Raw genomic sequence first — 14563 nt, forward strand, 5'->3', positions numbered from 1 at the left:
ACTAATTTCGATAAGAGAATCGTTGTTTATGATATAAGGCAATCTTAATTGCTAAGACGATTGGAAGTACTCATTTTCTTGAAAGACAAAGATATTTATAATATTATTATTAAAAGAAATTGTATATAACGCTCTGTCTTTTAGCTAAATTTGTATTTACACCTTACATTTTCACTATTTACAGATCGAGCCCTATGATTCAATTAATATTTGCAGAAAACACTCTTCTGTTAGCTTAACTTAACTAAACCCCACAGTTAAGTTAACTACACTAATATGATTACTAAAATATTCTTATCTAAGTTACTCAACATATACACAATTTAACCCAAACCCAACTCAACCTAATCTAACCTAATCTAACTAAACTTAACCCAACAAATACCCAAATCTATCTCAGACAAGGGTATATGTTGAGCTTATTAATGATGACATTAATTCTCTTGGGAGATACGTAAAAAGTAAAATTGAGCTCATTAATTAGCTAATAGCTATGCCATTTTTAAAATTCATATTTTAACATTTTAAATAGGATGTAGGTTCAGAATTTGATCAGTAAAATTATTGTAAAAAGTAAAACCCAAGCTGTGTCATTTTAAAAAATCGAAGCTATGCCATTTCCCAAATCTAAAGCTAAATTTAAAGAAAATATTAAACCCAAGATAGAGGAGGAGAAATGAGAGTTGTTAGAAGAAAAAATCCTATTTTTTTCTTGATCGAAAGAAGCTATACAGTTATGCCCTAAAAGAGAGGAAGAGAGAAGAAATAGAAATAGGGAGGAGGAAGAAGTATAAGGGTATTTTCGCTATTTAAGAAAATTAATTATAAATTTGACGGAATACTCCTATCTGCCCAAACGGTGTTGGTTAAAATCTAACACATGGTGTTTTCTGTAAATATTAATTGAATCATAGGACTCGATATGCAAATAATAAAAACGTAGGGTGTAAATGCAAATTTAGCTTAAAAGATAGGGTGTTATATATAAATTTCCCTATTATTAAATTTGACTCCTTTCTCATAGTCGATTGCTCAAAGGGGTTATCAAATGGACTTAGGTTTATGGAAGTCTTAGTGAGTAATATAATATTAAAATTTTAACTTATAATTTTTAAAATTATAAAATTAATTATATTTTAGAGAGGCTAAGACCCAAATTGTTGTATTTGGGATGAAACTATAGATTATTAATGTACTTGGAATGAAGAATTTCCTTATAATCTTTTATGGTTTTTTTTTATCCCCTGACCTACTCTAAAGAAGGTTTTATAACAGCTCAACGAAAGTTAGTTTAATTTTGTAACTGTTGTGAAGTTAATTTCTAGAATATTTCTCCTTTTCTAAAATAAAAAGTTTGCAAATTATTACAATTTTCCTTGAGGGAAAAAAAGAAAATAGTGTTTAAAAAGAAAAGGAATAGTGTAGAAAAGAGTACATCTAACCAGTCCTAGTATGCCTGTGACCACTGAGTCAACAGTACCTATCTGCTTCTTTAGTCCCCATCACTAGCTCTCCTTTTGCAGTTAAGAGCCCAATCTCTATCCACATCTACGAAATCCTCTATATCCAAGCAATAGCCAACATCTGCTACAAAGCTAATAGCAGAGAACACCATAACCATTAATTACACACCACTCATCCATAGATTGTACCATGATGTTATTGTATTCTTCCCAAATGAACAAAACAAAAGCTACTAGACGACTGTTGTCTGGCTGTCTGGAGATGGAAATATAAAGTCACTGCTTACATAGAGGAGGAGGAGGAGTTACAGTATCCCTCTTCCAATTCTTCACTCTCCCTTGGAAAATAGAATGGCTACTTCTCCTTATTCCTCCCCTTCTTTGGCCTTGTGGCTTTGCTTCTTTGGCTTGGCCTCTGTGACCACTTTGGCTGCTCCACCAAGGAAGCCCATTAATGTTCCATTCCAGAAGAACTATGTGCCCACCTGGGCTTATGACCACATCAAGTACTTCAATGGAGGCAATGAGATCCAACTCTACTTGGATAAATCGACAGGTAAACTATGTTCCAAGTGCTAGAAGCTCAGAATCCAAATGCAACAACTTTTTCTTTATTCTCTTATTTTCAGGCACTGGGTTTCAATCAAAGGGCTCATACTTGTTTGGTCACTTCAGTATGCAAATAAAGATGGTTCCAGGGGACTCGGCTGGAACTGTGACTGCATTCTATGTACCTCATTATTTGCATTTAACCATACATTAGTGTTAGCTGTATATTCTAAAAATAACTCTTTTGATTTGGTGTATGTTCTTGAATCAGTTATCTTCTCAGAACTCAGAGCATGATGAGATAGATTTTGAGTTCTTGGGCAACAGGACCAACCAACCTTACATTTTGCAAACCAATGTGTTCACTGGTGGGAAGGGAGATAGAGAGCAGAGGATCTATCTTTGGTTTGATCCAACCAAGGATTACCACTCTTACTCTGTTCTATGGAACATGTACCAGATTGTGTAGGTTTCATCTCTCTCTCTCTCTCTCTCTGTGCTCTTTCTCCATTCCTGCTTCAGTTTTAGTCTTGTTTTAAGATTGAAATGATCAGCATTAACACTACTATGTTGATTTAGCCCTGAAATAAACAATCGGTCAGTCATGGGCCATTTACAACTATAATTGTTGCCTCTTTTTTATTAATTATAAACAGTGGGTTAAAGTTCTCTTTCTGTATTCAACCATGATATGGAATCATGGATAAGGGGAGATGTACAATTACCAGGCATATCACATGCACAAAAAAAAAAAGAATCAGTGCAGCAGTTGCAACCAACCCCATTTGGGTGGGCCATCTAAGATGGTGCTGTTTGCATGCATACTTTCCTCCAGGCATTGCCTTTTATTGACTAGCCTTTGTCCTTGGCCTTATGTTTGTTTCTAAAGACAAGAAGACATTTTCAGTAGCTCATAATAGTGGATAAATACTAGCTTTCTACAACGTTGGAGTAATATGGTGACCTCTGATATGATTCACAGTGGTCAAAGCAAGTAATATCGCATCTGGGTGAGCCCTTCACTCACTACATACATACGGTGAATTGAAGAAGATACTAACTTCTGTTTTATGAATTGAGGAAGTCAATATGATTATTCTGATACTATACGAGATTGTCAAATATGATTCTGAGCTGCATTACGAGACACTGTTTTAGATGCTGAATCTGACACACCACTGTTGCATTGGGCTTCTTAGCTTCTTTGTAGATGATGTTCCTATTAGAGTGTTCAAGAACAGCAAGGAATTGGGTGTGAGGTACCCCTTCAACCAGCCCATGAAGATCTACTCCAGCCTATGGAATGCAGACGACTGGGCGACGAGGGGCGGCCTCGAGAAGACTGACTGGTCGAAGGTGCCTTTCGTAGCCTCCTACCGCGGTTTCCACATTGACGGCTGCGAGGCGTCGGTGGAGGCCAAGTTATGTGCGACGCAGGGGATGCGGTGGTGGGATCAGAAGGAGTTCCAGGATCTGGATGGCTGGCAATACCGGCGGCTGGCGTGGGTGAGGAGCAAGTACACCATCTACAACTACTGCACTGATCAATCCAGGCACTCTGTAATGCCACCTGAGTGCAGGAGGGATAGAGATGTGTGAACTAATTGCGATGTGAGCAGGCTACATTCAGGAGAGTAGCATGGATAACGTTGGCTGTTGTTCATGTCTTGCAACTTTGATATTAGAATTGCTTTGGTTCTTGGTAGTGCTTCGCTTTATCTTATGTAATATGAAGATTTAATCTTGCTTATTTAGAACAAGGAGCAGTATTATATGGTGGTTTGGCTAGTTTTAGTGTACCAAAAAGTGTTGGAAATGAGTTATCTTTTCTGCCGATAAGTTATAATAATAATACTAATAAAAAATATTATATAATTAAATACACATTTATCTTAAAGGAAAAAAAAATAGTGGGATACCAAACGAAATTCACTGTCAAAAGAAGCGGTATGAAAAAAATCACCATAATAAGTTTTTCTAAGATCACAAGAAGACTACTTATAAGAAAATTAATAATCCTAACTCTACATTATAAGATTTAGAGTGCACTTTCAATAGAAAGACTTGAACTTTCAAGTAAAAACACCATTATATAATATATGAAGATAAAGGTCATTGTATCATGATCCCAATGAAGAAATCTTTTAGTTATAAATTTTTGTTGTGTAGATAAGCTATATTACTATCTCTTCCACTCTCTCTTTTATTCATTTCCCTTTCACTTCAAATAAATTAGTATAAAAACTAGAGTTCAACCCAACACTTAATAATAAAGTGAAGTCAGACCTTATAAGGCTAATCCAGACTAACGTTACTTAGCGAATTAATCCCACAAAAAAATACGCAAGGCTTAGTCTTAGCCTCGGCCCAAACATATTTAAACAGGTTCCTGTTCTAAATAGGATACAGAAGCAAGCTTAAATTTGAGAGCTGGGCTCTAATTTGAAGCGAATGATTCATCCAGCAGATTGAGGATAATACCAATAAATGATGCTCTCTTATTACTAAATTTTACTACTGTCCTCTATCTCATGCGACCCACCTCTTCCATACGTCAGGATAGATATACTCCAACAACTCGAAGTAATCGCGTGGGAATAATCTGTAACCACATATAAATCTTTGTGCAGCCCTTTCAATTGTGGTCGATATAACGGCGGCCTGGGTTGACATAATCTTATGCTTGACTTTTGAGCTCTTTCTCAGAGGCGTGGAGATCTTTGCAACTCGCAAGGGCTCTCAAACTCAGCAACTAATTACTCGTGAAAAGATACGAACCAATAATAAACTCCTCTAATAACTCTTTCAAAATTGTGTTGGGCGGCAATAATTTTCGAATCAGTATCCGTTTCTTTTGCCACTTTGAATCCCAACGGTAAACATCACTCAGTTTCAAGAGTGAGAACGTAAAAGTATTTATTAAGTATTGGAACTTGGAAGCGTTCAAATAAAGGTTACATATGACTCACTAGCTGATGAAAATGACGTCGTGAATGTTTGAAGACTTCATATATTATATATCTTAATGTATTATGTCTGTGCTCACTGTTTAATGAATATATATATATATATATATATATACACACACACTTTAAGATATCTATGAAACCGATCATGTTTCTCTTGATCAAAATACTACGCAATTAGGAGAAAAGGATAGTATACTTCTAAAGTAGTTGGATGACTACATCTTAGAGGGAATAAGTCTCAGCTTAAAATCGACATCTAAACTAATTCTTCCATATAGACGCCAAATGGCTAAAAGTCTATTGTTTGTTGCATAGGCATAAGAGTTCCAAACTTGGAAGGCAGCTAGCTGTATGAGTTGCTTGAATTTATCTTGGATTTATCTCAACTTAACACTTTTTATATTATAACGTGTAAAGTTTAAACTTTATAGCTAGTGCGAGTTCAGAATATCTCCTTAAACTTTTATTTCTATTATTTAACTCATTTGTATGCCAATTGTAATATATAAAAACCGAAAATATAATGCTTCTTCTTCTGTTTTATAATATAGCTTTCTTTCATTCAAACACAAAAACAAGTATATAACTTGAGTCCTTGAAAACTTAGCAAGTTTTATTCTAGAGGTCTGCATGACATCTAGAAATGAAGACTAGTACTGTCTTCAATTTTAAGGAGGGTCATAGGCGAAGCAATTCAAGAAACAAAGATCTCAGCAAATATTGTCAATTAATCGCACTCGATGAATCCCGCAATAAGATCCACCTAACACGCTACGCTATTAACTGCCTTTTGAATCCAGGTAATTAATTACCCGTGTGCATTTATATATGGTAAATAGAATCCATCTCTAATACTTAATCTTTAAAGGGTTCTTTTGCAAATATACTCTTCAACAGACTTGTATTTCCTATTAAGAGTTAATATTTGCATTTAGATCCTTCTACTTTCTATAAGATATATGTTATTTAAAGTTATGCATGCCAGAAAAAAAGAAGAAGAAATCTTTAAATTTAGGTAATTAATCCTTACGGCCAGAGCAGAGGAAACCGAACGCAAGTGGCAGTAACGCGTTGGACGCGTGAATTGACGAAGACTGGGAGGAAAGAAGAAGGGAAGAGGGAAGGGGGAGGGAAAGAAAAGTTAAAAAGAGTTTGTGTCTCGTTTTTGGGGGTCTTTGTCCAGCTTTTCTTTCACCTCCTCTTTTCTTTTACGCAGCGTAGCAGACACACAGCCACTGCCTCCCTCGTGTGGTGCTCGCGGTCTCCCTTTGACCGTCCGTTGCCAATTTATCCCACTTTAAAAAGCTTAGCAAAGCACCCGCGATTTATTTCTCGGATTCCTTCTCCACCACCACTTCCTCCGTAAACTTCCACAACGAGAGAGAGAGAGAGAGAGAGAGAGAGAGAGAGAGAGAAATCCTCTACGGATTAATTTCGATTCCGTTTCTTATTTTCCGAGAACCTCTGATCGAGAGAGAGAGAGAAAAAAAAAAAAAAAACTCTGAGGAAATTGGCAGCGTTGTTATGGCCGTGCAAGCGCAGTACCCACCTAGGTGAGAGTTGGAGGAATTTAATGCTATAGACTAGTCCTTTTTTTTTTTAATGTTTTGACTCTTCCTTAAAATCTTATTTCTTCTTGGTTTCTTTCGCTCCAGGCCTTGGAATACTTCTAATGCACTTGGGGAGGAAAGAGGAGAGGAAAAGTTTGTGGTTAATGGCGATCTACTAAATTCCAATTCATCCTCTTTGCTAAGAAAGCGAAGCAGAGACGACTTCGCCGCCTCCGCCATGTTTATGCCGCAGCTCCCAAATCCCGGTCAAATCCGACTTGAATTGCTCGACGAGAGAGATCCGATCTCCCAGTTATACTATCAAGGGAGCCTCGAGACGGAGGCACTCGTTCGCGATCAGGTATTGATCTAAAAATCTTGAAGAAGTTGTTGGATAACGTACTAGTAATATATGTCATGAATTAATGTATATATTTCTTTTATTTTAGATCGATAGAATGCGATCGGAGTACGAGGTGCTGCACAAGAGGCAGCATCAGATTCTGATGCTGACTATAGAGCAGAAGACGGCGAAGAGGATGAGAGAGAAAGAGGCGGAGTTGGCGAGCGCGAGGCAGAGGAATGCGGAGTTGTTGGAGAAGGCGACGAAGATGGCGGCGGAGAGGCAAATTTGGATGAACATTGCGAAGAACAATGAGGCCGCCGTCGCCAGCCTCCGGTACGCCCTCCTCCAGAGCGGCGGCGGCGGCGGCGGCGTGGGAGGGGCAAAGGAAGGGCTCGGCCACACCGACGACGCTCAGTCGTGTTGCTACGAAGAAGAAGAGGAGGAGGAGAAGAAGGTGAGGAAGGGGAAGGAGGGGGGAGGAGGAGGAGGAGGAGGAGGAGGCGAGAGGAAGAGGAGGGCGTGCAAAGTATGCGGAGGGAGGGAGGCGTGCGTGGTGATGCTCCCGTGCAGGCATCTCTGCCTGTGCAAGGCCTGCGAATCGGCAGCAGACACGTGTCCCGTTTGCCGGTGCCCGAGGAAGTATGCGGTTGAAGTCTTGGAGTCATGAATGATATCGATGGGGGCGTGGTTAGTTTGGCGGGAAGGAGCGGTTGCTTTGCTCTCATGAAACCGTCCCTTCACTTTTCTTCTCTCTCTCTCTCTCTCTCTCTTCATATGTACATATTTTTTTTAATTATTATTCAATTTTTTTCCCCACCTCTTGAGACTTTCCTTTCTTTCAGTTATGAGAAGATAAATTTATTTGCGAGATAGAAGTTATAGTTGAAATAATATGTTCATGATCCTAGAGTGAATCAAATTCCCTTGTATAAACTAACTCAAAAGGCATACAAAATCTCACAAAGTTAATAAGTTATATAATTATGGTTATAAGCTAAAAAAATCGTAAATATTTTACTGTATTCTCTTGCTATCTATATGTAAATATTTTCTTTATTCAAATAAAATGGTACAAATGGCTAAAATACTTTTATTATTATTAGATCAAACTATCCTACTATTATTAGACTGTATTTCTATGTGAATAATCCTCCTAATAATAAATTAATTATAAAAGAGTTATGTGGTTAGATTTAGGTTTAAAGTATATATTTTACGCGAATATGGTAAACTTGGGTCAAAATATATGAAGGTAAGTAATAATTAACCAATATATTTATCTCCAATTTTTCTTGGGAGATGCACGAGTTACCCTCTGCTGATCTTACTCGTCCTCGTTTTGTGGAACCCTACCCATTATCTTGTAGCAGTCTCCTGCATAAATTGTTATTAATTTCTCGGACATATATAAAATTATAAATGCATGCAAAATAAACATAGCAGATGCTCTGAGCCTGACTCTGTCACTGTTGCCTTCAACCTATCTTGGCTCATTATAAAAGTATCTGTAAACCTCTTGATTCTCTCTCTCTCTCTCTCTCTCTCTCTCTCTCTCTATATATATATATATATATATTTATATGTCCACGTCGTTGCACTCAACACGCATGAATGCTTCTTTTGCTTGCATTATGTTTCGTATCATGCGATTGTCATCAAAAGAATAAAAGAATCTGGATGCAGAATTGTCTACCCTTTTCTACTTGAACGCAAGATAAGTTAGATTATATGAAACACTCCTGAAAGGGATGGCAGGTATAGGTTGATGGGTCGAATCTTATATGTATATAACATCATACAGAGATGAGGTTGGATAGCAATCTACAATGACATTTTGCCTCACATCTAACAATTATCTTTCTATGTATATATACCTTTTTTTTTATAAAAAAAAGGCAACGAAATTTGTGGCGAATTTAATGTGTCTATTAATTGGTCAGAAGAGGTGTGCAGACATGTGATTAGCCCATCGATCACATCACCACATCAAGAACAAAGCCAATCCTTACTGGTGTATAATATTAGTAGGGAAAGTAGTTTGGTGAAACAGGGTTTCCTGGGGCAATGGCGAGCTTCATGATGTCAGGAAACCTCCTCTGCGCTTCCATTTCCACTGTACTAATTACTAATTGAATTACTTACTCTTATCTCCGATTATCTTTTTATATATTAGAAAAAGTCTTCCTTTATGTATAAATTAAAATAACTATATCGACCATCTTAAGAAACGCTACATCATACGTGCTCTGTAGAAAAATTCATAAAATATTGGCCTTTATGTTCATAGGAAAATTGGAATTCGGAATGGTAGGACTTAAAAGTTGCCATATTTCAATAGGAAGGGAACTAATGAAGCAGATGCACACGAAACCACACGCATTTTGTTGCGTATCACTTACTTCAATGCCCACATGTCCCTCTGGGGCTCACAAATTCAATGCGGATAGATACATCTGCAGAGCTGCCCATCTGCTTATTGGAATTGGCAAAGCCTCGAGACAGAGGAAGGGAGGCAACAAGCTATAAACATTTGGAGTTACTTTTATTGACTGGAGGCTGCAACAACCTTATCAGCTGCATTAGCTTTCTCTCATTTTGATAAGAAAAAAACTTAAACGAGGCAGAGGTTGGTTTGACCAGATGAAGCCAGGTATCAGTTGACATGTGTGGCTTTATGCTGTGTAGCTAACCACAATAGAGTTATGCCAAATGGGTGTTTTAGTTTGGCAGATTTTGGGTTATGCCATTCCAAAAGGTAAATGCAACCATTTGCCCTGTGGCTTTATATTTCCCAAGTTTGACACTATTGAGCTGGTAATTTTGTTTTCCCTCTGCCCCATGTTAAGTACGCTCCTCTGTTTTGTGGAGAGAGAGAGAGAGAGAGAGAGAGAGAGAGAGAGAGAGAGAGAGAGAGAGAGGAGGAAGAACATGATAGAAAACATTCACATCTGAGCTTATGGGGTGGGCTTTATATTCTTGGTCATGATGCAAGTATTAGGATATCCAAGGTGTTTTGCTGTCTTATCATATCCAACATTTGCAAGAAGAACAAGAACAGAGGCAACACCACTTAAGATGGGCTTGGAAAACAAGTTGGCAAATTATAGCATTTTATTAGGTACTAAAAAGGATCTCGTTCCATACACAAGGAAAATATATTAGACACCTAAACCGTAGAGCTACGGTACGAAGGAGAGTCTTCTCTTCTTCCTTATCTATCCAAAACTAAAATATTACGTGGTAAATATGTCAATAGCACGGTGACAAATTTCTTATCAAAATTATCAACAACAAACAAACAAACAAAAAAGCTTCCTGTGATGTTAATGCATTTCGCTATGAAGTTGCACTAGAAAAGAGCTGGAAAATAAATATTTCAGCTAATCACTTTCTCCTTCTGGCTACTAAAATTCGCTGGAGGTGCAGCAATTGTACTCCTCAAGAGGTGCCCACTTTCTTTTTGGTTGGTTGGTTTGGGTTTGTTTTTATTTCTGTTCATTTTCTATCTTGCAGTAGAGTTACAAGCCAATAGTTTACAATATATTGCTTGATTATTTTATGGTTTACTGCCTTTTTATTGTTTTGTATTCTTATTTATATATTGGACTCCTGGTATATCATGTGATAGTAGCTACCTTTAATGGATGCCAACCATTAGTATGGCTAATGAGCAAAACTTTTGTTGCAGATATTCTCAGATGAAAACTGTTCTGTGATATCATCTGTTCATCATTATTCGTAGTGGTCGTCTCCATTGTCCTTTTTTTTCTTTTATGTCTGATATGATGACATAATACTGCAAAAGTTTACAATGTAATGAGCATGGCAACATTTATTAGGTAAGAAATCACAGGGTGAAGGTAGGGATGGTAAAGTGAAGCACTCGACCAGGCATAGTATGCAGGTTGTGTGTGTGCTTGGGGGTGTTTTCTAATCTGCCTGTGCATTTCTAAGGTGAATCCTGATTAATTTCTCACCACAGAGATGATAGAGAGAGAGATGCAAATACTAACATATTTTATTTTATATCATATCAAATATAATTATTACACTCTTAATTCAGAATACAAGTGAATATAAAAAAAAACTATTCCTAAAAATAAACAAGATCTTATTGATATCGATTTTGTCTCGTATCATATCTAAATATAATTATTACACTCTTAATTCAGAATACAAGTGAATATAAAAAAAACTATTCCTAAAAATAAACAAGATCTTATTGATATTAATTTTATCTCGTATCATATCAAATATAATTATTACACTCTTAATTCAGAATACAAATGAATATAATAAAAAATTTATTCCTAAAAATAAGACCTGATTTCGATAATAACAAAAATAAATACTTATTATAAAATTAACTTTATTCCTAAAATAAACAAGATCTTATTGATATCGATACCTAAGCAGATAAATCGAAAAGAAGTATCAGAAGAGATCATCGTACGTGTAAGCCTCGGTAAATCTGGGTCTTCCACCACCACCTAATGTCTTGTTTATTCCTAAAATAAACAAGACCTTATTGAAACTATATCCATTCGATGGTCACTGTTCACTACTAAACAGCGGATCATAGGCCAGATTATTTTGATGATCCCAATCTTCCTTAATTTTAATGGGGTTAAAACAAAAAGGATCTCAGTGATATAACATCATAAGAAACAACTCTATTTTTATACTTGTAAAATACTAGCAATCTCTAGTATTAACACAATCCAGACGAGCGAATTATAAAAGAATTCCAAAGAAGATTGCATACGTGGAAGATTTAAATTTGTTTCCCTTTCTTTTTCCCAAATTTATACCTATAAGTTTTCTAATTCTTTGGATAAAAAACTGAAACTTAACATCATCAATAATGTTCTATCAAATTATTGAATTACTCTTTTCATTTGTACTACTACTCCTATCTACTGCAATTCTCTGTGATTCACTCTTCACCAATATCACGTAATACTAGCAGAGTTTCTAAATGCAAAAAAGACTAAGAAATAGTGCAAGTTGCACTTATAATGGCAATCCTTGTGAGTCTGCTTCCTGTTTGCAAGAAAGTTCTTGCCAGATACCTTGAATGCATTAATGTCACAAGTGATGGGCTTTGGCTGAACATCGAGCAGCTACAAAGAATTCTTAAAACATAAGTTGTTTCAATTTATTAAAAAAGAGTAGCAGAATTAATTAACTGTTTATGTGTGGCTATTTCCTCTTAATTTTGAAAGTTTGGAAAACTGCTAATATAATGAACATTATATCATGTAAAGGAATGGAAGATTATACGTAATGGAACTAAACAAATATTTAATATGTAATGCATACCTAATTTTTATTTATGATAAACTATGATCAAGCTTTGAATGTTTGATAGCTTAATAGCACACAGTTCAACAACACACATTGAACCCATCAACACTCCTCCTCTGTTTTATTTATCCTTATGCTGGCATGAATCTAGCCCATTTGAGAACCACAAACACATAGATCATATCGGAGATATTGTCCACAATATCTAAGGAATTGCAGACGAAAAGCTATTCTTGGGGTCCAGAAAGATTGTTGTTCGAAAGATGCAGTCCAGTCAAACTAGTGCAATATTCAAGGCCCATATTGAGGAGGTGCAGCAGATGAAGAAGCCTAAGTTCATATGGATGCCAGCATTCGACGCATTATGAAACCCTCAGACTAGTGGTTATTCAACATGTTTACTGGGTCTTTCAGTGAGAACACAAGAAATACTTGTTCTCACATGTAACGAAAGACAAAAAAGGAGCCAAATTAGTTGGTCTACTACTAATAGTTTTTCTCACACGTAACCATAATCAGAGACAATAAAATCTTTAAGTCGGTCTAAGTCGAGTCAATCTCATTTAGTTGGTCTATTACTTATGAATGACTTGGCCCAAGTTGGTCGAAGATAATGATATTATCGTATAGTTTTTGTAGTTTAATAATGTTTTTTTTTAATTAAAAAATATATAATTTTATTTATTTATTTATAATTGGTGCATACGATTTATACATACGATGCATACTAAAAATTACATCATAAAAGCCCCTAATTATTAGGGACAATATTCATACATATTACAATTATAGATATATTCTCTAAATTATAGAACAAGAGTATTTAATTATATAACTCCCTATTTATCTATTTATTTTTCGTGACATTGTAATCCCCTTAGTTATAGAAAATCTCTACAATATTTTTTTCTTGATCATATATATAATATATTAGATAGCGAAAAGAGGCCAAAGTATTGTGAAAATAAAAAATCTCATGTAAAAATAGATAAATAGTTTAGGGGTGCATGTGTAATTAACCCAACTTACCTTCATTATAAGTTAACCTCTAACGGGTCGGATTTGTTTCCAAGGTCACGATCCAAATGGGTTAGGGTGAGTGCGTTCTCTCCCTCTATAAAGGTGGTCTCTTCCATCCCTAATACCACTTCGTGTTTGCTCTTCTTGCCTTTCTCCTCCTCTGCCCTCTGGCGGCGGCTTAAGCCTCTCTTTTTATATGGCATACTCTCTATAGGTGAAGGTAATAGTTTTGTGCTCTCTTCGTTTATCGTTGATGTCTTCGAGGATGAGCAATGAAAAACTTTCGTTCTTCTGAGCGGTGGTGATTGCTCCCACCCATGCGGATTAGTTTTTTGGAGACCTGAACTGAGGAGACACAGCATTTATCAGCACCGATCATAAGTTGGGATTTCTCTTGGATTTTGTGGGTTTTTGTCTTAATTTGTCTTTGTTTTTTTTTTTTTCCTTCTGCCGGGGTTGAAGTCTCCGATGATGATTAAATGAAAACTTTCGTTCTTCTGAGTGCGTTTATATGCAATGCGGAAGATTCATGGAGACCTGAACTGAGGAGACTCTCTTTTTTATTCTCTCTTTTGCGATATTGAATTTTGGGTTCTTGTTTTTTTTTTTGTTTTTTAATTCAATTTTAGATGAGTTTTTCTTTTTCTTTTCGCAATATTGGAGGCTCCCAATGATTGAGTAAAACAATTAGTTTCAGCCTTGTCTGAAAATATAAATGTTGATATCGCAAAAAAAAACTATCTCTGAGGGAGCTTCTCATATATTTTCACCTGACCAAGCTTGGATGGAAGGCAATAAAAATGGGATTATAAGTTACTTGGGTCAATTATCTCAACTTGAGATTCTCCAGTTTCTTTTTACCACATAAATCTATTGAGCTAAAAAATTGTATAACATAGACTCTGAACCAAGATGTGGATAAAAGAAGATAAAAAGAGTATAATTAAAAATGAGAAGGTTTTTAAAATTGAATTATTTTTTCTCTCACTTTTAAGCCGCCAAATATTTCTGGCATTAGGGTAATGTCTCTTTAAGCCAATTAGTAACTTGCAAAAGATGATTGCTTAATGTGATTAACTTGTACAATCCGCATTAGCTCTCTGCAAGCACCATGAACTGCTACTGGCTTTTGTAATTAAATAGAGGTAAACTAAGTTCAAGTTAATCATAACTGTGTGTTTACTCATGGTTATATAATTTCAAAGTGTAATAAAGAAAACTGGACGTTGTTTTAAAATATGTTTCAAATGAAGCTGGACAAAATAAGGTGTCATCGGTGTTTCATGTTTGTGTGAACGAGACAATACGAAGAAATGAAGTCTATTGAACTAAAAGATTCTGCCGAGACTTCAAAAAATT

The 14563-nt window shown here is 36.0% G+C and overlaps 2 protein-coding genes and 2 non-coding genes across 4 annotated transcripts; all 4 read left to right on the top strand.

Moving 5' to 3' along the window:
• Positions 1-1650: 1650 nt before the first annotated feature.
• Positions 1651-3800, top strand: LOC140787804 (xyloglucan endotransglucosylase protein 2-like). The gene is made up of 4 exons (XM_073136911.1): positions 1651-2019; positions 2093-2193; positions 2284-2477; positions 3212-3800. Exons 1-4 carry the CDS (start codon positions 1815-1817, stop codon positions 3609-3611), a joined length of 900 nt encoding a protein of 299 aa, XP_072993012.1. The 5' UTR covers positions 1651-1814; the 3' UTR covers positions 3612-3800.
• A 2304-nt stretch (positions 3801-6104) lies between these two features.
• Positions 6105-7693, top strand: LOC140787628 (probable BOI-related E3 ubiquitin-protein ligase 2). The gene is made up of 3 exons (XM_073136649.1): positions 6105-6534; positions 6637-6892; positions 6981-7693. The coding sequence occupies exons 1-3, from the start codon at positions 6506-6508 to the stop codon at positions 7542-7544; spliced, it is 849 nt and encodes a 282-aa protein (XP_072992750.1). The 5' UTR covers positions 6105-6505; the 3' UTR covers positions 7545-7693.
• A 5766-nt stretch (positions 7694-13459) lies between these two features.
• Positions 13460-13559, top strand: LOC140787837 (small nucleolar RNA Z159/U59). Its single transcript, XR_012108908.1, has one exon. It is a non-coding gene; the product is annotated as a small nucleolar RNA Z159/U59 (small nucleolar RNA).
• Positions 13560-13665: 106 nt separating this feature from the next.
• LOC140787836 (small nucleolar RNA Z159/U59) lies at positions 13666-13756 on the top strand. Its single transcript, XR_012108907.1, has one exon. It is a non-coding gene; the product is annotated as a small nucleolar RNA Z159/U59 (small nucleolar RNA).
• Positions 13757-14563: the final 807 nt, after the last annotated feature.

The sequence above is a fragment of the Typha latifolia genome, chromosome 4 (genome assembly GCF_019914945.1).
Source record: "Typha latifolia isolate L0001 chromosome 4, TyphaL0001v2, whole genome shotgun sequence".
Taxonomy (NCBI): Eukaryota; Viridiplantae; Streptophyta; class Magnoliopsida; order Poales; family Typhaceae; genus Typha; species Typha latifolia.

Coding starts and splice junctions, on each gene's coding strand:
- LOC140787628 (XM_073136649.1), top strand. CDS start 6,506: ATGGCCGTGCAAGCGCAGTACCCACCTAG. Junction 6,535..6,636: donor CAAGCGCAGTACCCACCTAG/GTGAGAGTTGGA, acceptor CTTTCGCTCCAG/GCCTTGGAATACTTCTAATG. Junction 6,893..6,980: donor AGGCACTCGTTCGCGATCAG/GTATTGATCTAA, acceptor CTTTTATTTTAG/ATCGATAGAATGCGATCGGA.
- LOC140787804 (XM_073136911.1), top strand. CDS start 1,815: ATGGCTACTTCTCCTTATTCCTCCCCTTCTTTGGCCTTGTGGCTTTGC. Junction 2,020..2,092: donor CTACTTGGATAAATCGACAG/GTAAACTATGTT, acceptor TCTTATTTTCAG/GCACTGGGTTTCAATCAAAG. Junction 2,478..3,211: donor TGGAACATGTACCAGATTGT/GTAGGTTTCATC, acceptor TGGGCTTCTTAG/CTTCTTTGTAGATGATGTTC.